At 41.0% G+C, this 23,767-nt stretch overlaps 1 protein-coding gene across 1 annotated transcript in view; it reads right to left on the bottom strand.

Annotated features, from left to right (window-relative positions):
- LOC141436253 (intermembrane lipid transfer protein VPS13A-like) overlaps positions 1 to 23,767 on the bottom strand; it is an 82,259-nt gene that overhangs the window by 37,183 nt on the left and 21,309 nt on the right. The window contains exons 17-35 of the mRNA XM_074099154.1: positions 23,432 to 23,649; positions 22,362 to 22,504; positions 21,091 to 21,225; positions 19,314 to 19,485; positions 18,251 to 18,409; positions 17,126 to 17,251; positions 15,008 to 15,074; positions 11,348 to 11,502; positions 10,664 to 10,871; positions 9,480 to 9,591; positions 8,981 to 9,199; positions 8,437 to 8,633; positions 7,573 to 7,701; positions 6,845 to 7,024; positions 5,842 to 6,024; positions 3,836 to 3,996; positions 3,411 to 3,521; positions 2,749 to 2,925; positions 1,535 to 1,848 (exon numbers count right to left, since the gene is read on the bottom strand). Coding sequence (XP_073955255.1) covers positions 1,535 to 1,848; positions 2,749 to 2,925; positions 3,411 to 3,521; positions 3,836 to 3,996; positions 5,842 to 6,024; positions 6,845 to 7,024; positions 7,573 to 7,701; positions 8,437 to 8,633; positions 8,981 to 9,199; positions 9,480 to 9,591; positions 10,664 to 10,871; positions 11,348 to 11,502; positions 15,008 to 15,074; positions 17,126 to 17,251; positions 18,251 to 18,409; positions 19,314 to 19,485; positions 21,091 to 21,225; positions 22,362 to 22,504; positions 23,432 to 23,649 — 3,166 coding nt within the window. The remainder of the gene's footprint in view (positions 1 to 1,534; positions 1,849 to 2,748; positions 2,926 to 3,410; positions 3,522 to 3,835; positions 3,997 to 5,841; positions 6,025 to 6,844; positions 7,025 to 7,572; positions 7,702 to 8,436; positions 8,634 to 8,980; positions 9,200 to 9,479; positions 9,592 to 10,663; positions 10,872 to 11,347; positions 11,503 to 15,007; positions 15,075 to 17,125; positions 17,252 to 18,250; positions 18,410 to 19,313; positions 19,486 to 21,090; positions 21,226 to 22,361; positions 22,505 to 23,431; positions 23,650 to 23,767) is intronic.

Here is a 23,767-nt window from a genome sequence, read left to right as displayed (position 1 = left end):
ACGAGCTATGCGGTGAATTAAAACATCGTGAGGAAACCTGCACAAACTTGCGAAGCAATTCAATGGTGTGTGTGAAGTTCCCAACCCGCACTGGGCCGGCGTGGGAACTATGGCCCAAGCCCTCTTGTTCTGAGGGGAGTCCTGTGCCCCAGTAGTGGGACGTATATAGGCTGGGATGATGATGATGAATTTAGGGGCTGTTTCACCATCCATTGATTAGTGTTAATTGAAGGAGGTTAAATGTGATGCCGTCCCCGTCTATTCGAACAAAACAAATAGAGACGCCATCACAATTAACCGTCAGTTAACACTAATCAATGGATGGTGAAACAGCCCCTTTAACTGCTGGATATGATTTACGCGTGCGAAGCGTATATCTCTTTCGGCTCTCATTTCAACTGCTTTTTTTAAGAGAGGGAGGCAAACGAGCAAGCGGGTCATCTGATGGGAAATGATCACCGCTGCCCAGAGTACCAACTACTCAACGAGAGTCATTGTCGGCCTTTTAAGAAAGTACTTATAAGCCCTTTTCTTAAAAGCCCCGAAGTCACAGTTGTCCGGAAACTCTGCTGACGGAAGTTGATTCCACAATTTCACTGCACGTGGCAGGAAGTGCCGCAGGAAAGCTGATTATGATGATAAAAGAATACTATGCTTACTCTATCGATAATACTTACCGAGACATGGATGCACAGAAAAACCAGAAAAAGAGACCAGCGCTGGGAATAGAACCCAGGTCCTCAGCATTCCGTGCTGAGTGCCATACCCCTACACTACCACTGGACAGGAATACAGAGTACAGACACGAATTTCTCCTATGCACCCATATCTCAGGTTGCTTATTTCTACTACGCTACTTAAGTAATGTAAGCATATATTTTTATATGGTTTTACGGGATGACCGTAAAAGCAACAAAGGAACATGAAACTACCGTGAGACTCACTCATATTAAATATAATGACCCGGATAACTCACGTCTTAAATCGAGTTTAGCTCGACATGTTTCCACAAGGGTATCGGAGCACATACGCAGTATGAGGAAACAGGACGACAAGGGGTCTGCTGTTGCCGAGTCTCAATGGACTCGGATTCGACGCACTATATCAGATTTGATAAGGTATCTGTACTTGCGAGAGAGAAATTTTTCATTCCGCGGAAAGTGCGTGAAGCCATCGAGATTAGTCGTCGGCCGAATGTCAACCGGGATAGTGGTTGGACGGTACCTCCGAGTTGGAAAACGGTGTTAAATACTCGTGCTGCGTCATCGGTGTGTGTGAACGTACCTTTACAGAGCGATGTTGTTAGTGTTGTGTGCTACCCTACATTTGACAGTTGTAATGATGATGAAAACGCGGGTAGTTGTGTGCCGGTGTCAGTTTCGTCGGGTAGCCGTTGCGGATTAGCCCGAAACAGGTCGAGCTAAACTCGATTTAAGACGTGAGTTATCCGGGTCATTATATTTAATATGAGTAACAAAGGAGTTGAAATAATAAATACAAAAAGACTCCAAATAACCAATCATAATATGCTTACTCTGTAAACAGATGCCCCATAGCCGTCGCCAATTTATCCATCAGTCCATTCTCATTCTCCGAGTCCGATTCATCCACATCTAGCGCACTCAGGAAGGACATATTCCCGCTGTTATAGTCCACATTGTCCTTCCTACTGCCCTGTGGGTTCTTTATGAAGGTCATTTCGTTGTCGGTGTTGTCTTCGTCAGCTGATGTTTCGGACTCGAATTCGCTGCGCTTGCGACGCTTGGCGCCGTCCGTGAAGGAAGTTTCAGCGTCCACGTCCTTTTGGGTGCTGGTGTTGAGCCGGGATGACATCGCGTAGGCTTTTGACTGGACAATAGAAGCTATATTGAGTACTGATGTGCCAAAGGAAACTTACCAAAGCTGGGGAATTTTTCATAGGTATAGGAAAACTTCGGAAATTTTTTATGGGGATTGAAACTTTCCCTTTTTAAATTTCCTATATATATGTACTTATAATGTTGAGAAAATTTCAAAGAATTTTCCGAGAACTTTTCCAACTTTTTGGAAACTTTCCGCAACTTGCACATTTGTAATATTGAGTAAGTGCAACTTTATGCCCAACTAACATGAATTTCTATGGGCGTGTACACGAAAAATCGGGTCAGTAAATAGTGTTACCCAGCCACCGCGACTTTTTTACAAACTTTTATTTAGTTTCACCTGTCCCGTTGTCTGTCTGTCTGTCTGTCTGTAATCAAATCTTACAAGTTAAATTCGACCAACTTCCAAGAGTCGGATTGACTTGAAATTTGATATATTTATATAAATTGCGTGACAATACAATAATCTGGTAGTGACATCCTGGTAGTCTGGCCAGGATCGTCTCCACAGGACGGAACTCTTCAACGGTTAATGGCATCGACTTTAATTTGGTATGCAAATGTACAGTACGATTACTTGGAGTTACCACTTGACAGATGGGCGTGCCTTCAGTCAATTTTCAACTTTGAGGTCATACAAATAAAATAGTTTTTACATAATCTGTAAACGTGGGTAGCGGTATACTAAAAATGGCTTTATTTGTATGACGTCAAAGTTGAAAATTGACTGAAGGCACGCCCATCTGTCAAGTGTTAACTCGAATTAATCAAACTGTAGTTTGGGTGACAATACAAGTACAGTCAACAAAAAGTACAGTCAGCAAAAAAAGATAAACTTATTTTTGCCTTCACTGCACGCCAATGCCAGCTGACAAAGTTCACCAACCTGGAAGATGGTGGCCGTGAGCTCCCACGGGCGGTACACGTTCTCGCGGCACACCACGGGCTCCAGCAGCGGCTCCCAGCAGCCCAGCCGCTCGTTGTAGCACGACGCGCGCAGCGACATGCTGCCTGAGCCGTGCAGCTGGCGGGACCAGTCGTGGAGGGACAGCTCGCCTGTCAACTGATACGAAGACGCTTACGTTAACACTTGCATGGTCTAAAGGCCTGGTTACGGTTTTAAGTAGTAGGAATAAGCGTGCATTGGATCGATTCCAGGATAGGCAGTTAGTACCCTGCTGCCAACTCAACGCACACCATAGAGTAGTAGTAAGATGAGCTCTGGTTGAATTCGAAACGCGTCAGTGTAATGTGGTTGTAGTGATAAATGGGTTTGTGTGTGTTCTTACAGTTTGGAGGTGGAGGAACTGAATCAACACACACAAACCCATCTATAACTAAGAACATCTATAACTAGAACATTTCTTGCATAAACGTAGCTATCATAAAGTTGCAGGTGAGCAAAGCAATTGTTTCAGTTCACGCAAAAAAAAACACTAAGTATATGAAATATCTACTTATCTTCTTTTAAAAATACTGTTTCATTTCTATTCCTGAATATAATAATATCCAGATAAGCAAACCATAGAAAGTACGCAGGATACGAACCTTCACCATGAGAACTGGCACCCTCACAGTCTGCTCCACTTCCAGCAGCACCCGGACGCTCGGGATCACCATGTCGAAGCTCTCTTGCACTTTCACGGCGGGGTATTTTGGCTACAAAAAAGGCGTTACGCTTTAAAAATGCTCCCATAATACTATTAAATAACAGAGATCAAACTAAACTCATATCAGTTTCAATCTGCGTGTAGGTACATGAAAAACAGGGTCAGTATTTCCATGTCGGTACTATCCGGACCGGTGAAGAGTGACACCGCATGACCCCTCTGTCAAGAGTGTAGGTCGTAGGAGAAAAGATTTTATGAAATGATGAAACTTCACAGTCATCCCGGGACGGCGACCCTCACAGTGACACCAAAAACGGGCCTAGGAGAACATATTCAGTGTCCTACCTTTATCTGTAAGTTTACCTGGACGTAGCTGTCTTCAGGGTTGATCAACACGTAGGGAGTTATCTTCTTCGGAGACCAGAGCTCGTCGTCTTGCTTCTCGAACTTGGGGTTTGAGGTCGAGAAGTTGAACGACTCGTTCTCTGGGAGGGCAAGCTCTGACTGTATCTCCTCCATTATGTCTGAAAATTGTAGTTTATTTTATTTATCCTTTCAATATAAAAGCCTACAAAGCCTAAGCCTAAGCCTAGCCTTGTTTTACCTACATCATAAATTACATAAATGTCAAGTTACAAGTTTTTTTTTTTTTTTTTTTTCTATTTAAAGTTGATTATTGTACATTGAAATGTTAGTAAGTAGTATTATAACTTTATAAGTGTGTAAGTATTCCAAATTATTTCAGCCTAAATGTAAAAAAAAAAAATTGTTATCTCGGGGCATGTGGCTTCGTTAGATATACACTGCAATTTTAATTGTAAAGGAAACTCTAGGTCTAAACTATATGTCATAGTTTAAAAAACGAATGTATGTAAACGACTGTTTGTTTCTGAAATATAAATAAATACTGAGCGTCAAAAAATCTAGCCCTCAAATTTATGCACATACACTTTAATTTAACTGAATCATGCATGACCCACTGTGGAACTTTTTCATAAAAAAAAATATAGTGACATATCATTTATATTAAATTAAATATATTGACCCGGATAACTCACGTCTTAAATCGAGTTTAGCTCGACATGTTTCGGGCTAATCAGTAGACTTCGTCTTCGGAGCAACGCGACTCAGCGGCTGCTGCAACACGCGCACATGTCGAGCTAAACTCGATTTAAGACGTGAGATATCCGGGTCAATATATTTAATATGAGTGAGTCTCACGGTAGTTTCATGTTCAAAATTGACATAGCATTGCTTGACCAGGGAATTTATTATGACACTTGGGTTAGGAATCAAATGATTCCACTGCAGCGCTGATATTACGCGCCAGCTTCTGGGTCACCAGAAGCATGGCCTAACCAGGACAACAGGGCCCTTAAAAGAATTCATGGTTGCTCTACGGCTGACAACTGAAAATCGTCCTTTAGTGAAAGGTGGATGACTTGATGTGCTGACCCGTCAAACTTTGTTTTGCCATATACTTACTACTTTACGGACTATTCTCATAAATACAATATATACAATTGAAATAAGGGAAAAAAAATAGAAACATCGGTCGAGCAGATCCAGAGGAGCGTGACCACAAACACCGTGACGTAACACGAGATTATTATAATTCTAAAATCAAATTCAAATTAAATATTTATTCATATCATAAGGTTGATTAGTTACCTACAATACAGTGTAATAGGTAGGTACTTAATAAATAATAATTTATTTTTAAAATCTATGTAATTAAGTAGGTTAGGTATAATTGCCTATTTTGAATATTGTCATTATTTGGTTCGATGGTTCGAACAAATGGTCTGTACAGTGGACCAAACTTTGTGCCGCTGGATTCATTTTTTGGTTGCGTTGACTTAGAAGGTTAATTTCTTTCACTAGTCCAAGGGATAGAAGACTGAGTATTTAATATTAATCTCAGCTTGATACCTCCAAGAGTTTCTGAGAAAAAGAGTCTTGACAGACAAACGGACAGACGAGCAAAAAAGGTGTTTTTTTTTATTCGACTGGAAGGCAAACGAGCAAGTGGGTCTCCTGATGGTCTGAGATCACCACCGTCCATAAACATCTGCAACACCAGGGGCATTGCAGACGCGTTGCCAACCTAGAGGCCTAAGATGGGATACCTCACGTGCCAGTAATTTCACCGGCTGTCTTACTCTCCACGCCGAAACACAACAATGCAAGCACTGCTGCTTCACGGCAGGGTTAGCGAGCAAGATGGATGGATGGATGGATGATGCTGTAAGGGTTCCGTTTTTGCCGACTGAGGTACGGAATTCGAAAAACTTACTATAGAGCGACGGAGCATATTCAGTATTGGTCAAATAACAACCATGTTTACTCTTATTGGGCTAATATATTACCAATAACAGTGTGAACAGTGGTCGCTGCCAGATGCACTTCGATCTCGGACACCGACAGTTTAACCTTGACTCCTTCTTCCATGGTCTTGAAGCTCTTAGAGAATTCCAGGTCGCACGGCTTCAGCACCAGCTGAGGAGGCAGGTTCTTCAATTTGGACTGCAACTTTGACATTATCTGGAGACCTGAAATAAAATTAATTAATAAGAAAGTGTCGAACGAGAGTTGTGGAGGTCAAGAGGGGAGGCTTTTGCCCAGCAGTGGGAAATTATACAGGCTACTTAAAAAAAAAAAAGAAAAAGAAAGTGTGCACCCAGAGAGATGGGCAAATATTACCCAGTGGGCGCCCCAAGATGGCCATTGGCGGCGCGTCAGACCGAGACGGAGGTGGTGGGACGATTTGGACGCATTCAGACGCGACTGGCAAGACTTTACTGCCGACAGGGGAAGTAGGATTTCCGAGGGCGAGGCCTTTGCCCAGCAGTAGGACAAAGACAATGACTAAATAAAAAAAAAGTTAGTTAAGATGTTTGTAACTCAATCATGTCTAAATTTAATTTAAGTTACTTGCGGAGGTTCATATCAACGAACTACTATAAATAATTAGCTACTTTGCTCATTCGCGAACTTACGATAGCTATGCAACAAATGTATGTTCATGCAGCTCCTCCACCTCCACGTCGTAAGAACATACTCACGACTCTAGACTCATTCACGATGACGTGTGCCGTGGTTTTTATTACAATGTCATTAATGTCTAATTTTGACCAAATCACGCGCCTTCGTGGGTGGCACTCTCTAGGTATACACACATCAGTTCACATCACACAAACCGTATCACCACCACCACACTAAGCCGACGCGTTTCGAACTAAACTAAAGTCTATCCTCACAATAACCCAACCGTTCACCATGCTACCAGACCCAAAATAGAAAAGTACTTTTTTTTCACAAATTTTGTCTCATCACAGATTTGTAAATTGAATGAGATATAAATGGACCTACCAGCGAGCGACACCACGAAGTTGTCAGTGTTGGAGTGGCTGGAGTAGTCTATGATGAGCTCTGTCCGTAGCAGCAGCGCGTGGCCGTCCGACTTGGTCAGGTCCGTGAACAACATGATCTCCGGCTGACGGAACTGGACGGAGATGGACAGCCCCGGGGACTCCTCGGGGGCTGATGTGGCTGCGGAAAGGGGCTGGTGTAAATATACATTTCGAATTTGCTGCAAACTGGTGATTTTTTGAAAAAAAACTTGCAGCTCCCGGAAAATAAGTTAAGTATTAAAATTATTTTGAATACAAGCTTTTTTTGCTGATTGTACAATTTGTGTTTTTTGTTGCATTGTCATCTAAACTACATTTTCGTACCAAATTTCAAGTTGATGCCATTAACCGTTGAGGAGTTCCGTCCTGCGGAGACGATCCTTGCCGAACTATCAGAGTGTTATGTATTGACACCAGATTTATAAGTATGACAAATTTTAATTCAATATGTCCATTGGAATTGAGTTAAAATTCAGTTGCAAGATTTGACCCGTACATATTTACTTAGCAAGTTAAATAGAAGCTTGTAAATAAGGTTGTAATTAAGGCAACACCTTACACTGCCTACCCTGGTGTTGGGGGTCGCCGCACGGGGCTGCGGCGCAGACTAGCGCTGCCTACCCATAAGTTGACCAAACGCACGCCAATGGTGGCAACACTGCGCTCCTTGCAACCCCTGTGTCTCACCTGCAGAATAATACCCGCTGGTGGAGTCGCTGGAGCTCGGGAATCTCGCGGGCCGGTTGTTGTTGGACTTGGAGTGCAGTTCCCCCACATAACCGTGGTTCACGACGCCGCCTTCCATGCTGCGCTCGCCTGGCAACACCGTGCAGTTTGATCAGTCGTTTATTTATTTATCAAAAAAAATACAGCATGTCATATACGTTTAAGGAATATTAGGACAAAATTTACTGACAATTTGTCTCGCTGACCGTGTCAAATGTTGCCAGTTTCTGATAATGTTGTACGAAGACGGGTTACAGAGATGATCGGAGCTGGAGGCGAAACGTGAAGCCCTCGAGGCTAAGCCCCTTTTTTTTACTTTGGTAGTGCTGTTGGTATCAGGTCCTCAGCAATCCGTGCTGCGTGCCCTTACACCGCCGCTGGACTAGTTCCTGACTAGGACGTGGGTTCGATTCCCAGCGCTGGTCTCTTTTTCTGGTTTTTCTGTGCATCCATGTCTCAGTTTGTATTTTCGTAATGGTTTCACGGGATACCCGTAAAAGTAACAAATTTGGAGTTGAAATAAAAAATACAAAAAGACTTCAAAAAACCAATCAGTGCTGTTGGTGTTTCCACCGTTACAGCTTCGCCCTGATTTGGGAGGGCGTGCTCGGCAAGCCGGCACAACCGCTTCCAAAACTAAGCCACTCGCAGCCATTTTTTATTTTATTAATTTATTTATCTGTGTAGACGGTGTCCCTGCCTGTTGCCACTGTTTGCACACGTTTTCGAAATGAAGTTGCAGTCATGTAAGAGGACACGAACGGGTGAACAATCGTAGCCCTCTCGTCCCATAATTTAGCAGTTGCTGTGGTCATCTCTATATACCTGGCGCGGCGTCCAGCAGCGCGCGGCACACCGCCAGCACGAAGGGCGCGGCCAGGTTGAGCCGCGTGCGGTCGACGCGCACGTCGCAGCTGGTGGCGCGCGCGCCGCTCACGCGCACGTGCGCGTCCAGCAGCGGCGGCCGGCACACTGAGATGCCCGCGCCGCCGCGCGACGAGTAGCACTGCGACTGGAATATTCTGGAAAAAAACCGAACATCATCGGCGTTGTCTACCAACCACTTAAGAAATAACATGGACAGTTAGCTACGTCGCTGCAACGCAATGGTTATAGACATTGAGCTCTGATAAACTGAGTTGACTCTTGACAGAGTTGTCGTAGTCATAACGGGTCGCTCCCTTCGCGATCTTTCTCCACCGGTCTCTATTGGCCGCGGTAATGTTAACACTCACTTCTCGATAACAATCCTAGGGTCAGGCCTGATGTCTTCAATTAGCAGACTCTGCAGACTGGCTCTCATCTCAGTACTGAAGTCACAGAAGTAGCCTGGCTGCATTGCAGCTTCTGTAGTTATATTAATACTCACTTCTCGATAACAATCCCAGGGTCAGGCCTGATGTCTTCAACCAGCAGACTCTGCAGACTGGCTCTCATCTCAGTGCTGGAGTCAGAGAAGTAGTCAATCTGAAGTGTGGCTTCTCCCGCAGTCAGTTTGGCGAGACCATGGTTAAGATCCCGGACGGGGGAGCTCAGCACTTCATCCACGTCGGAGAACAGTTTCAATTCCATGCCTTCAAGAGTGAACCTGGTGCAAAAATGTAAACATATTAAAGGAAACAATCTTGACTGACTAACTCACCAGCGCTCAGTCCAAACCCTGGGCTCTAAAAGATGAAGTTTTGAATAGAAGTTCCTTATGTTTATGACGTAGACAAGGAATAAGAACGAGAAAATTTCAAACAGTTTGACGTCAACGCCGGGTCCCATCAAGAAGTTAAAAGGCTGGCTGAAGAAAGGGATAGTTGGTAATGGTAATGGCTCTATCGACAAAAGTGCAACTCTTAAAATGATGATGATGTCGTTACCTGATGACAACCTCCTTCCGTATGGGTTCACCTTGAGCAAAGAACGCTTGAAGTTTCTTCACCGAATTGTCGACAGGTTGCGTCTCTACCGGGGAACTTGGAATTATGCTGTCTGTAACAATAAATAAACGAATGTACCGATCAGAAGGACAGATTTTTTGACCCCACAAGGCGATGTTACTTAGGTTGGTATAGTTACCGATGTACTCAGGTTGGTATAGTTACCGATGTACTCAGGTTGGTATAGTTACCGATGTACTCAGGTTGGTATAGTTACCGATGTACTCAGGTTGGTAAAGTTACCGATGTACTCAGGTTGGTATAGTTACCGACGTACTCAGGTCTGTATAGTTACCGAGGTACTCAGGTTGGTATAGTTACCGATGTACTCAGGTTGGTATAGTTACCGATGTACTCAGGTTGGTATAGTTACCGACGTACTCAGGTCTGTATAGTTACCGAGGTACTCAGGTTGGTATAGTTACCGACGTACTCAGGTCTGTATAGTTACCGAGGTACTCAGGTTGGTATAGTTACCGATGTACTCAGGTTGGTATAGTTACCGACGTACTCAGGTATGTATAGTTACCGAGGTACTCAGGTTGGTATAGTTACCGACGTACTCAGGTCTGTATAGTTACCGAGGTTGGTATAGTTACCGACGTACTCAGGTCTGTATAGTTACCGAGGTACTCAGGTTGGTATAGTTACCGACGTACTCAGGTCTGTATAGTTACCGATGTACTCAGGTTGGTATAGTTACCGACGTATTCAGGTTGGTATAGTTACCGACGTACTCAGGTTTGTATAGTTACCGACGTACTCAGGTTGGTATAGTTACCGACGTACTCAGGTCTGTATAGTTACCGAGGTACTCAGGTTGGTATAGTTACCGATGTAGTATTCAGGTTGGTATAGTTACCGATGTAGTATTCAGGTTCGTATAGTTACCGATTACTCAGGTTGGTATAGTTACCGACATACTCCTGTCTGTATAGTTACCGAGGTACTCAGGTTGGTATAGTTACCGACGTACTCAGGTTTGTATAGTTACCGAGGTACTCAGGTTGGTATAGTTACCGACGTACTCAGGTCTGTATAGTTACCGAGGTACTCAGGTTGGTATAGTTACCGACGTACTCAGGTCTGTATAGTTACCGAGGTACTCAGGTTGGTATAGTTACCGATGTATCTGGCCTCGCTGAGGTTGTCGGTCCAGACGGCGCGCAGGGTGGCCAGGTCGCGGTGTCCGAGGCTGACGAGCACGGTGTCGACGGCGACGTGCGCGTCGCACAGCAGCAGCCCGCGCTGCGACGCGCACTGCTGCTGCTGCTGGTACGACACGCCGCGCTTCAGGTCGCAGCGGAGCGCCACCGGCTCCAGGATTGGTTCCTTACACAAAATACAGAAGTGACCACCAAGAAATTATGAAGTGGTCGCCAAATATCAGCTAGTTAATTAAACCGCGTGTCGCAGATAAATATCGAAAACTCAAGGGTGTTAACCCGATTTTGAACCCACGAACCTGTGCTTGAGAGATCATAGGTCAAAATGAAAATGTTTATTCTGTAAGTAGGATGCATATGTATTTTTTTTATATTACCTGTGCTCTCGGAAAGACTATGATTATCAAGAAGAAAGCGCCGCAAGAAACTTGGCATAAAATCATTTTTTCAAAACAAAACAAGACCAACCACTAGGCCACCACGGCTTAAATAGGGTTCCGTTCCCTAAAAACGAGAAACATTCGCTACCCCAAAAGAAAATTCCAAATCGTTTCATAAATGACGAAATTTTGTGGTTGCAACAAAACATACAACCGAAATATTAGAACCTCTTGCTTTATTTTAAAAACACTCCAATGGTACCTGTACTTCCAACGTCCCAGCGAGTGTCATGACAGCGCGCGAGAGCGTTACGTTGACCAGTTTTATCAGAATATTGTCGATCACCGGACTCTGTACGGGACTAGACGCGTCGCGCGGGTTTGTCTGCTTGAAGAAATTCTCTATGACCAGGTCACCTGAAGAGACAGAGATAATTTAAGTATTTACTTACGTTGAATACATTTAGTGGTTAAGCAAATGATCATTGGGCACCGAGCCACCAAGGTCTTATTGCCGAATGCACTCGAAATCATAATCGATTTCACTGCTTCTTTCTATCACATGGTATGGCATGAGGGTAGAAAGAGATGGTCTATGCGATCGCAGACGCCCGTTCGTTAGACAAAGCTGCCAGACCTTATATCGAGATAGACCGTAAGAGTTTCTACCTTGCGTGTAAAAAGTTTGATCCACGGTCAAGGTTTTGTCCGACCTAAATGCGCCTTTGAATCGGTAGCGTGCGGTCTTGATTTCCCATCACTAAATCTCGCTCGTGACGTCGTCGGAGGTACGAAAAATTCGACACGCTAGGTTCTCATACAGTTTGAAGCGCTCTTTTCGTCTATCTCGATATACGTTCTGTGCAATGCGGTCACTGATTTCGACTCGCATTCGCAATTTGATTAAGGACGATGAGGAAATATTTATAACTAGCTGTCCCGGCGAACTTCGTACCGCCTACTTAACAGGCAAACAATGAATGTAGTGTTAACTTTTAGCTAAACAATGTAGGATTTTACTAACGTAACTGAATGAGTATAATAAACATAACGTTAAAGTTTATAAGAATAATAAGGATTAAATAAAACAAAGTCAGGTTAGGACACCATTATTATAAATGATTATTTCCAAAATTTATATTGTGGTTTTCATTGAGGTTGTGTTGTGAATGTGAACAATACGGTATTTGACTATTTTTTATATGTTTTATATATTAAAACTACACAATGCCTGTTATCGAATAGAAAATCAATTTTTAAGCTACCTTTTCAAAAAACAAAGTTATAAAGGTTTGAAATTCAAGATTAGACAGAGAAAGACATACTGGCATGTGACGTCACACGCCAGTACCATCATACTTGCTGCATAGAGAAAAGCGTTTGAAAAAGAGACATGTATATAGATTTTTCAAAAAATCACTATAAATCCTATTTTCAACCGATTTAAATTTTCTCTTCGCTAAACACTATCTGTATTTTCATAATAATATTAAGATATGGCAAAATCAGGAGTTGTCAAATACCGTATTGTACAAAATTCAAGATTCTAAACCCATTGCTGAAATTTCAATATTTTTCCCTATCCCGTGAGAATATCGGGATAAAAAGTAGCCTATGTGTTATTCCAGATGTCCAGCTACCTACATACCAAATTTCATGACTCTAAGCCTAGCGGTTATTATTTCGAGATTTTATCTCTATTGTACCTTTTTTTGACAAATTTTAAACCTAAAATTGCTAAAAGTGGCTCCAAAGCGGTAACGTTTCGTGTGCTCTGCCTTCCCCATTTGGGAATACAGGCGTGGTGTTTGTGTGTGTGTATCCCTATCCCGTGGGAATATCGGGATAAAAGTAGCCTATGTGTTGTTATTCCAGAGGTCCAGCTACCTACATACCAAATTTCATGGCTCTAAGCCCCGAGATTGTTATTTCGAGATTTTATCCCTAGGTATCCCGTGGGAATATCGGGATAAAAAGTAACCTATGTGTTATTCCAGACGACCAGCTAGCCACATACCAAATTTCACGGCTCTAAGCCCAGCGGTTGTTATTTTGAGATTTTATCCCTATCCCGTGGGAATATCGGGATAAAAAGTAGCCTATGTCCGTCTCCTGGTTCTAAGCTACCTCCCCACCAATTTTCAGCCAAATCGGTACAGCCGTTCTTGAGTTATAAATGGTGTAACTAACACGACTTTCTTTTATATATATAGATAACTGTAGGTAGTTTTATAACCTACTAGTATTATAAACGTGAAATTTTGCATGTCTGTAAAATGACTGTTATTCCTACACGCTTAGATGAATGATTGGTCTCGCGCGCTCGCTCGACTAGATACCGCCGGCGTACTTGTCAAATGCGGCAACAAATAGTACGCCGAAATCGGCGTACCTGAGCCCGAGGCGAGTCAGTCGCGTTGCAAACTGTGCGTAATGTGCATGTCCCGAATTTTTGTTAAATTTTGGTCATAAACCGAAGTAAAATGCCAGTTTTCGCAGTGAAACTGTTTAAAAATAATACTACAAGAAATAAGAAGGACACTGGGATCACATACCATCAGTAAATATCGTATAATTTCGAAATTACAAAATAAAATAACATGAACCCTAAACGCCATTCTGTGTTGCCGCGTACACAAGAATCAAATTCCCCGTGGTTGAGATTTTAATAAATTGAAATTTATTGTTATCATCATTAAATGATGATAAATTTTAATAACTTATTTTATTTAAGTATCTAACGTAATTATTATATATACATAACCTAGTTCTATATTATTTAATGTTTATCTTTGTGATATTATACACTGAAGGTGTATAAATTGTTACCCGACACTATTTAATTAAGGGGTGAATGTGTCTTAAAATTAAAATTGTTTTTCGTCTTCCCAGTCAAAAGCCCGATCAGCTGATTTACTTAGGTATTACGGGAAACGAAAATTTTTTTTTTTCGTATTTCTACCCATTTTCCTGAAATGTTAACTTTTTACCCGACTGCCCGAAGGAGGGTTATGTTTTTCAAGCGTATGTATGTAAGTATGTATGTATGCATGTACCTATGTATGTATATTTTGTAAACAATTATTTTTATTTTTAGTCTTAATTAACCTGTACCTACATTATATTAGGTTTAACTATAGGTGCAACGTGTTAAGTACGCAAAAACTTCTTAGTTGGTGACTCAGTCCATGAATTTTCAGTAATTATTTGTAAATATTGAATGTCCTTAAATATATATATTTTTTAATTAAAAGTTAGGCCTGATCATTGATATACCTACATCATACCTACCATTTTTTTTAAAGAAGAAACCTACGCCTAACCTATACACAAACATATTAATACATTCGCTCTTAATTACTTCTTAATTTCTAAGTATTTCCCAAGATACATTTTGTAACCAGTAACTTAATAGACCACAGAATAATTTATTTTCCCAATAATTCGGGTAACAGTGGAGCAGCTGGCAATACAATTCGTCACGCACACTAGCATCCTTGCAAATTGTCTTACACCGTTCTTACGCACACTACAATATTGAGTTTCCGCATTCAAGAACGTTTTGTTTTTAGTTAGCGTGGTATCTAGTCGAGCGAGCGCGCGAGACCAATCATTCATCTAAGCCTACACGCTTTAACAGCTGAACGGATTTAGGTGAAATTTGGTATGTAAGCTCGATGTCTGGAATAACTTATGGGCTACTTTTTTGTTCTAGTAATCCCACGAGATCGTCAAATTTGGAAATCTAACCACAAGGATTAGAGAGACATGAAATTTGGTGCGAGTAACTTATAAGCAAAAGTTAATGGGATCCACGATATATTTTTGGGAACTTTCATAAGAATTCAGTATGAACGCGAAAATTCAATTCAACAGTTGAATATAATGGATTACGTGTGCGATGGTAAGATAGTTAGCTTACCCATATTTAGCACAAGTAGGTTAGGCGACGAAGGCTTCTGGGGCAGCAGCAATACTGGAGCGTGGATCTAAAATAATAAAAGTAAAATCTTAGTGCTTATTTGGATAAATATCTTCAGAATACAAGTGTGTGTAGTGTGTGTATTAAAAGTGAATAGTAGTGTAGTAATAATAAAAATTAAATCATTTCAGGGGGGGGGGCATTCTAAGGGTCCAGCTACACGATCAATCATACTTGTGCAAATTACAAATTTACACAAGCAAGCATGTGCGCTAAGATGGCGAAACGGTAGGTATACCACACACACGGCTTAAGATAAGTTAAGATGATTTGTATCTATTATTATTCTTTATTATCATTATATTTTTTTATCTTGAGGGACGCCATACAGTATTGCGCCAACTTTTGCACAAACGTTTGCTCAAGCAAGTCGCTGCGTGTAGCCCGGGCCTTAACGTCGGCGCACCAAACCGTCGCGTGACCAAAGCATAGCTTTAATTTATTAATAAAACTTTGAATGATCAAGTGCTGCCGTAAACAATAACTTCAAGTATATGTATATCGTATTGTAAATTCTAATTTTAACCGACTTCAATTTATATATATTTGCATGTATACTTATGTACATAATATGGCAAATAAATGATTATGATTATGTTGGCGACAGACCTCTTTTTATGTTTTTGTACCTACTCTTTTTTATTATCTACTAGCTGTCCCGGCGAACTTCGTACCGCCTACTTAACAGGCAAACAATGAATGTAGTGTTAACTTTTAGCTAAACAATGTAGGATTTTACTAACGTAACTGAATGAGTATAATAAACATAACGTTAAAGTTTATAAGAATAATAAGGATTAAATAAAACAAAGTCAGGTTAGGACACCATTATTATAAATGATTATTTCCAAAATTTATATTGTGGTTTTCATTGAGGTTGTGTTGTGAATGTGAACAATACGGTATTTGACTATTTTTTATATGTTTTATATATTAAAACTACACAATGCCTGTTATCGAATAGAAAATCAATTTTTAAGCTACCTTTTCAAAAAACAAAGTTATAAAGGTTTGAAATTCAAGATTAGACAGAGAAAGACATACTGGCATGTGACGTCACACGCCAGTACCATCATACTTGCTGCATAGAGAAAAGCGTTTGAAAAAGAGACATGTATATAGATTTTTCAAAAAATCACTATAAATCCTATTTTCAACCGATTTAAATTTTCTCTTCGCTAAACACTATCTGTATTTTCATAATAATATTAAGATATGGCAAAATCAGGAGTTGTCAAATACCGTATTGTACAAAATTCAAGATTCTAAACCCATTGCTGAAATTTCAATATTTTTCCCTATCCCGTGAGAATATCGGGATAAAAAGTAGCCTATGTGTTATTCCAGATGTCCAGCTACCTACATACCAAATTTCATGACTCTAAGCCTAGCGTTATTATTTCGAGATTTTATCTCTATTGTACCTTTTTTGACAAATTTTAAACCTAAAATTGCTAAAAGTGGCTCCAAAGCGGTAACGTTTCGTGTGCTCTGCCTTCCCCATTTGGGAATACAGGCGTGGTGTTTGTGTGTGTGTATCCCTATCCCGTGGGAATATCGGGATAAAAAGTAGCTTATGTGTTGTTATTCCAGAGGTCCAGCTACCTACATACCAAATTTCATGGCTCTAAGCCCCGAGATTGTTATTTCGAGATTTTATCCCTAGGTATCCCGTGGGAATATCGGGATAAAAAGTAACCTATGTGTTATTCCAGACGACCAGCTAGCCACATACCAAATTTCACGGCTCTAAGCCCAGCGGTTGTTATTTTGAGATTTTATCCCTATCCCGTGGGAATATCGGGATAAAAAGTAGCCTATGTCCGTCTCCTGGTTCTAAGCTACCTCCCCACCAATTTTCAGCCAAATCGGTACAGCCGTTCTTGAGTTATAAATGGTGTAACTAACACGACTTTCTTTTATATATATAGATTTTTTATAGTTTTTGTTTTACTTATTTGTCAGTGTCTGGTTGTTATCTAATGCGAATGTGTATCGTATTGTGTGTGCATTTATTATTTCTACCGTTTTCAGGTTATGATCCATTTGATTGTATACCTCTATGACGAGGTTGATGCGGGCGCTCCACGTGCGGAAGCTCTGCGCCTGGCGCTCGGCGGCGCGCTCGGCCGCCACCGCCGCCTCCGACGCCACGCTCGACGGGACCAGCGGCTCCAGGAATTGCTGGAAACATACCAACATACTTTTATGGATATCTACTGACAAAGTAGGCAACTAGGGACTGATTAACAAATCTCTTATTGTAATCAATCATGAGACATTTGGAATTTTGGACGCACACTAAAAAAACTTCTTTTGGACAAGTCTTTGTACTCTTTAAAAGAGTATAGTGAAATTTTATGTTGACATTTGCATTTCATTTTTATTTTGTTTATGTACCTAAAGGTTGCCTGGAAGAGATCGCTCTTAAGCGATAAGGCCGCCTATTGCTCACCTTGTAATTTTAATAATTTGTTTTCTGTATCGCTTACTATGTCTGGTGTACAATAAAGAGTCTTTGTATTGTATTGTATTGTATTGTACCTTGTTTCTGTACTCTCGTTTTGTTCGGTTGACATTTGTCATAGTTTTGTGAACTAATTTTTAATTTTATTGCCCTGACATTTTAATTTTTTTTGTTTGTTTAATTGATTGTTCATATAAGTATTGCATATATTTGAGATAGATTTATATTCTTGTTTTTACCTTTAATTATTATTATTATTTAATAATAATCTAATTTGACATTGTCAATTCTATTTTTATTTTTTTGTATACATTTGACAATCCATTTGAGAATTTCTTATAATTACCTGATATGTGTTTTTAATTTTTTTATTTCACTCAATTTCCAACAATTATTTTATTTCTGAGATTTATGCCGATCCTTTATAACTATCTACATTCTACATACTTTTTCAAACTACAAATTTCATTCTAATCCGTCCAGCTGTGTGGAATTAACCTCTTCAATACATACTTGAGACTGGATCTGTCCTTTTTTAAGGCTTTCTATTTTTATGGTAAAAAGTAAATACTTTTAATAATAATTACTCTAACAAAGTAAATGCAATCCCAAATAATGTTTGGGATTAAATACATACGAGTATACTTGATTAGACGATGAGTTAAACATGAGGCAGGTGGTTGCAGCTGTCCCTGTCCAGCTGTACCCATACCCACCTGCAGGTGATGCAGCGCGCAGTGCAGCAGTACCAGCTGGAGTCTCCCCACGTGCAGCTTGAGCTCGCCGTGGGACTTCAGCTGCTGCTGCCCGTAGAAGCGCGGCGCGGCCCGTACGTACTTCAACTCCAGCACTTTTTCCTCGTCGGGCCACATCAGCTGGAAACGGAATTTTAAACTTCGTCTAATCCTTTCAAGGCTCAGTTACAGTGGTCGATAGGACCCTAATGTGGAGTGCTGGAGATTTCCATAATGCATGCCACAGAGCCCGACTTCTGGGAACCCTTTCCATTGGTCGATAGGGCCCACATGCGGGGTACGGGAGATTTTCATAACGCATGCCCGCATTCGTGTATAACTATATAGTCGCCGTTTGCGGAGAGATGCCGTACGCTGCATATCGACCAATGAAACTGAGCCTTCAAGACGAATTTAGCTTTTAGGTAGGTGGTTCTGACAATAATTGTAATGAGTATTAGATACTACACTAATATTCGGCATATTAATATCTACAAATGACAGTATAAAGACATAAAAATAGCCTCGAAAGTCCCCGTGTACTTCACAAAGTACAAATCAATTGTAACAATAACTACCGAATATACTTGGTGGAGTACAAATTTTAAATGAAATATTTATTTATTTATTTTTATTAAATACTAGCTGTTGCCTGCGGATTCGCCCCCGTAGTATTTTTTTCAAGTTTTCTTCCATAAAAACCTTCTCCTGACAATGACGTATACAACAAAATAAGAATAAGTAAAATCGGCCCAGCCGTTCCCGATAGATAGATTATTATACTTTTTTTTTTATGAAATATGCACTTTAAAGTTAGTACGAGTATGTTAGTAATTTTCAAAATAACAATACTTAGAATTCTCGCCTCGGTCTGTAGAACGATGTATGATAAAACAAGTCAGGACTTACGAGAATAGCTCACCGTTTCAGAGCCTTCAATTGATATTACAGGCTGTTATTATAAACCACGAGGTGTAATGTTTCTTAGGATACAAAGTAGGTCAGAGTCCTAAGTAACAAGCGAAGCTTGGTTAGTAATCGTTACCTTTGGATACAGGGTGGGTCCAGCCAGGTCATCAACCGTGGCAGCTGCGAGATACAGTTTGAGCGTCATGCGATCGTTGGCTCGGAAGACGCAGTCGCTCTCGAGCGCGCGCACGCGAATAGCGAGCAGCCCACCGTGCGCGTGCGACAGCTTCACACACGCTGACGACACCCTGTATAAACGCGAAAGTTTGTATGGATGGTTGTTTGTTTGGATGAATGTTCGTTACTCTTTCACGCAAAAACTACGAAATTTGGCGTACAGGTATAGCCTGGATTAACATAAAGGCTATTTTTTATTCCGATATTCCCACGGGATAGGGATACAATCTCGAAATAACAACCACTGGGCTTTGAGTCATGAAATTTGGGATGTAGGTACGTCTGGAAAAACATATAAGTAACCTGGGCACTTTTTATCCCGGCATTCCCTCGGGATAGGGATAAAATCTTGAAATTCCAACCGCTGGGTTTAGAGTATTGAAATTTTGGATAGTTGTTCTTGACACAACCTCAATGAAGACCACGATGTAAACTTTGGGAATTCCCAGAGGAATTTTATAAAATCCCGGAATTTCAATTGTAACTACTAGATCGAATAGTTTAGGCGTGCGAAGCCGCGGTTAAACTATAGTAATGAATAAAATCATCAACTGCATCACAATGTCGTAGGAACTTCACTGTTGGACATAACGTCACTACTTTGAAAAAATCTCGTATCTAAAATCAATATGTCAACAAAATTGAACCTTGATGTTATCTATTTTGAGCTACGACTTTTTTTAAAAGTAGTGACGATCAGGTCTCCCCCATAGACCTCTAGTTGCTTCTATATGTACTAGACAAAAGATAAACATACCACACATATTAAACATCCAAGATTCAAGAGCAAACATTCGTATTATTCATACAAATATCTGCCCCGACCGAGGATTGAACCCGAGACCTCAGCTTTATAGTCATGTTCTCTAACTATTGGGCTATCCGGTCGTCAATACTAGAACGGCAGAGATCAGATGTTCTATGGTATTCAAATATTTAAAAAGAAAGAAAGACGATTGTGCATCCATGTCTCAGTTTGTATTTGCGATATGGTTTCACGGGATACCCGTAAAAGTAACAAATTTGGAGTTGAAATAAAAAATACAAAAGACTCCAAAAAACCAATCATAATTTGATTGCTTAGTAGCGACATCTCTTGTCTGGGTGAGCGGTTAGTTCCGAAAGTCGACGCAACATAGATGTCGCTAGTGCTGCTGCTTAAGCAGCATAGTAGAAATAAGCAACCTGAGATATGTATGCATAGGAAAAATTCGTGTCTAGATTCCTGTCCAGCAGTGGTGTAGGGGTTATAGCACGCAGCGCGGAATGCTGAGGACCTGGGTTCGATTCCATTTTTTCTGGTTTTTCTGTGCATCCATGTCTCAGTTTGTATTTGCGATATGGTTTCACGGGATACCCGTAAAAGTAACAAATTTGGAGTTGAAATAAAAAATACAAAACGACTCCAAAAAACCAATCATAGAAAGACGATTATTTAATTTGGTGACTTTACCCTTTGTTTCGCCATCCATTGATTAAATTTATTTGACAGAATAAATGTGATGCCGTCTCTATTTGTTTTGTTCAAATAGACGGAGACGGCATCACATTTATCCGTCAAATAAAATTAATCAATCGGTGGTGAAACAGCCCCTTAAGATTAAAAAAAACAGTAACAAAGACAAATGACACGTAACACTCTCAACTCAGTATGATGTCGGGCACACCCGTATTACCTGACAGAGTAACTGAACTTGGTGGCACCCGAGGGTACTGGCGGATCCGCCTCTGGTCTCATGAGGTAGTCCCACAGAGACATGGTCTTCGGTAGAAGAGCTTTCTTCAGGTTCAGGTCGTGCCGAGCTTGAATTCTGTGAGAATAGAAACAAGTTGCTAAATATTATATTGATTAAGGTTCTGTATTACGAAGTGCGAAATTCGAACGTCGTGTCTTGCTGTCCCGCTGACGCTTATATTATTTTACACGAGAGTGAAAGAGACGGTAGTTACGACATGAACTTCGATTTTCGAATTTCGTAGTAGCCCCTAGGTGTTACCTTGCGAAAGTAAACAGGGTGCCACATTAAGATCGGTCAGTATGAGCCATTCTGAAACTACAAGAAATAGTACAAAGATCTGTTCTTAGGAACGATGTCAACGAATTTTAGAGACAAGAAAAACTAAATTATTAATTATTTATTGCCACGACAGCAGTATTTGTATTTATATGTATAAAGTACTCTGTGATTTGTATTATTATCTTTTACACTGAGCCACGTCACTTCTCCCTTGTCTATGGTTTTTTTTTTCTCCGTCTGACTGGGGCAAAGGAACTGGCTCATGCATACATGTTTATTTAACGTGTGGGCTCCACAGAAAACCAGTGTTACTGCACATAATGTGCGGCAACACATGCTGAGTGGAGACCCTTTTTGGTATCCTGCCGTGTCACCAAGTAACATAGTTTTAGTGCTAGTTCTAGTCTTAGTTTTAGGCGGTACTTATGGAGCCAAAATAAACCTTTCTTTCTTTAAAGCAGAGCAGAGCAGCGGCGCGCAGTGCGCGTGTTGCAGCAGCCGCTGAGTCGCGTTGCTCCGAAGACGAAGGGCTACGGATTAGCCCGAAACATGTCGAGCTAAGCTCGATTTAAGACGTGAGTTATCCGGGTCATTATATTCTTTCTTTCTTTCTTTCTTTCTTTAAATTCATAGATTTAAAAAAAATACCCGGTTCGGGAATCGAACCCGGTCGTATTGAAAATATAATGTAGAAATCACAAATTTAAGCGTTTATTTATAAACTAGCTGTTATACGGGACTCCGTCCGCGTATAGAATTCGCTTATCGCTATGCTGCGAGAACTAGACCTATTTCGGGATAAAAACTATCCTATGTCCTTCCCCGAGACTCAAACTATATGTATACCGAGTTCCACCTAAATCGGTTCAGCAGTTAAGACGTGAAGAGTTAACAAACACTTAGTGGGATTGATATTTTTTATGACTTACTCATTATAGATGCAGTGCAGGTACTGCATCAGTGACTTCAAAGTGTGGGCGTTGAGGACCATCTCTATGGCGCCCGTATCGCCGACCAGGCTCTGCTCGACGCTGTGGAAGTGGGACCGGAAATCTGGACAGTCAGCTCGCACCTACAATGTATACGTACTTACAGTTTACCTCATAGGATTCCCGCCGAAGATGAGGCTAATGAAAGTTGATTTTGATAGTGACTATGTTGACGGTTATGAAAATGATGCCGATAATGTTAATAATAAAATTATCTCATAAGATGATACTGGCGATTAAGGTACAATACAAAGACAAGGAAAAAAAAAAAAAAAAAAGGAAAAAAAAAAGGGAAAATTAAAGGTAATGATAATGGTGACGTTATCGCTGCTGCTGTTGATGATGTTGGTGGTTGTGGCGATGAAAATAATAACGATATCTACGCAGATGATGACGATATCCATGACAATGATGCTAATAATAATGATACCGACGCTTACGTTGATGCCGAATATTCTTCTCATCGAAGAATGGCTGCATTTATGTAGACGATGTTGGTTTCCTATCGTCTCGTACTAGTACAAGAGCGACTTATTTCATACTAGCGTTAGCTTTTCATGATCGCTGGTGCTAATGATGATAGTGATATAAATGGCAATGATGATGCTTACGCTGACGTCATCGATGTTTATGAATAAGTTATTGGCAAAAAAACATTTTTAATACAAGCGTTTCATTTGCTGGCTGTACTTGTATTGTCACTTAAACTACATTTGCATACCAAATTTCAAGTCGATGCCATTAACCATCGAAGAGTTCCGTCCTGTGGAGATGATCCTGGCCGGTGTCACGCAATTTACATAATATACCAAATTTCAAGTCAATCCAACTACTGGAAGTTGGTCGAATTAAACTTGCAAGATTTGATTACAAACAGGCAGACAGACAGACAACGGGACCGATGAAACTAAATAAAAGCTTGTAAAAAGATACCGACGTTTATAAAGACGACGTTGGTTTCCTATAATCCCGTAGTTGTAGTACATAAGCAACGTCTAATCTCCACCCACCTTTCTGTAGAGCACGTTGAGCAGCTCCCCCCCTCCGGCGAGCAGGTCCTGGGCGCCGGAGGGGGCGTGCTCCACCAGGCTGGCGCGCGCCACGCTCAGCTGCAGCGCTGGTCCGTACTGCATCAGGGCCACATCCAGGCACACTTTACTCACGCCCAGGACCATATATGGATGGTCCTTTTTGTCAATTGTGCGGGAGAGGTTGATGACTATCTCGCCTGGAAAGAAAATTCCATTTACCCTTGTTTCACCATCCATTGATTAAATTTGTTTGACATCTCTGTTTATTTTGTTCGAACAGACGGAGACGGCATCAGATTTATGGGCATTTTTACT

This window comes from Choristoneura fumiferana, chromosome 16 (assembly GCF_025370935.1).
Source record: "Choristoneura fumiferana chromosome 16, NRCan_CFum_1, whole genome shotgun sequence".
Classification (NCBI taxonomy): Eukaryota; Metazoa; Arthropoda; class Insecta; order Lepidoptera; family Tortricidae; genus Choristoneura; species Choristoneura fumiferana.
This window is presented reverse-complemented; position numbering and strand designations above follow the sequence as displayed.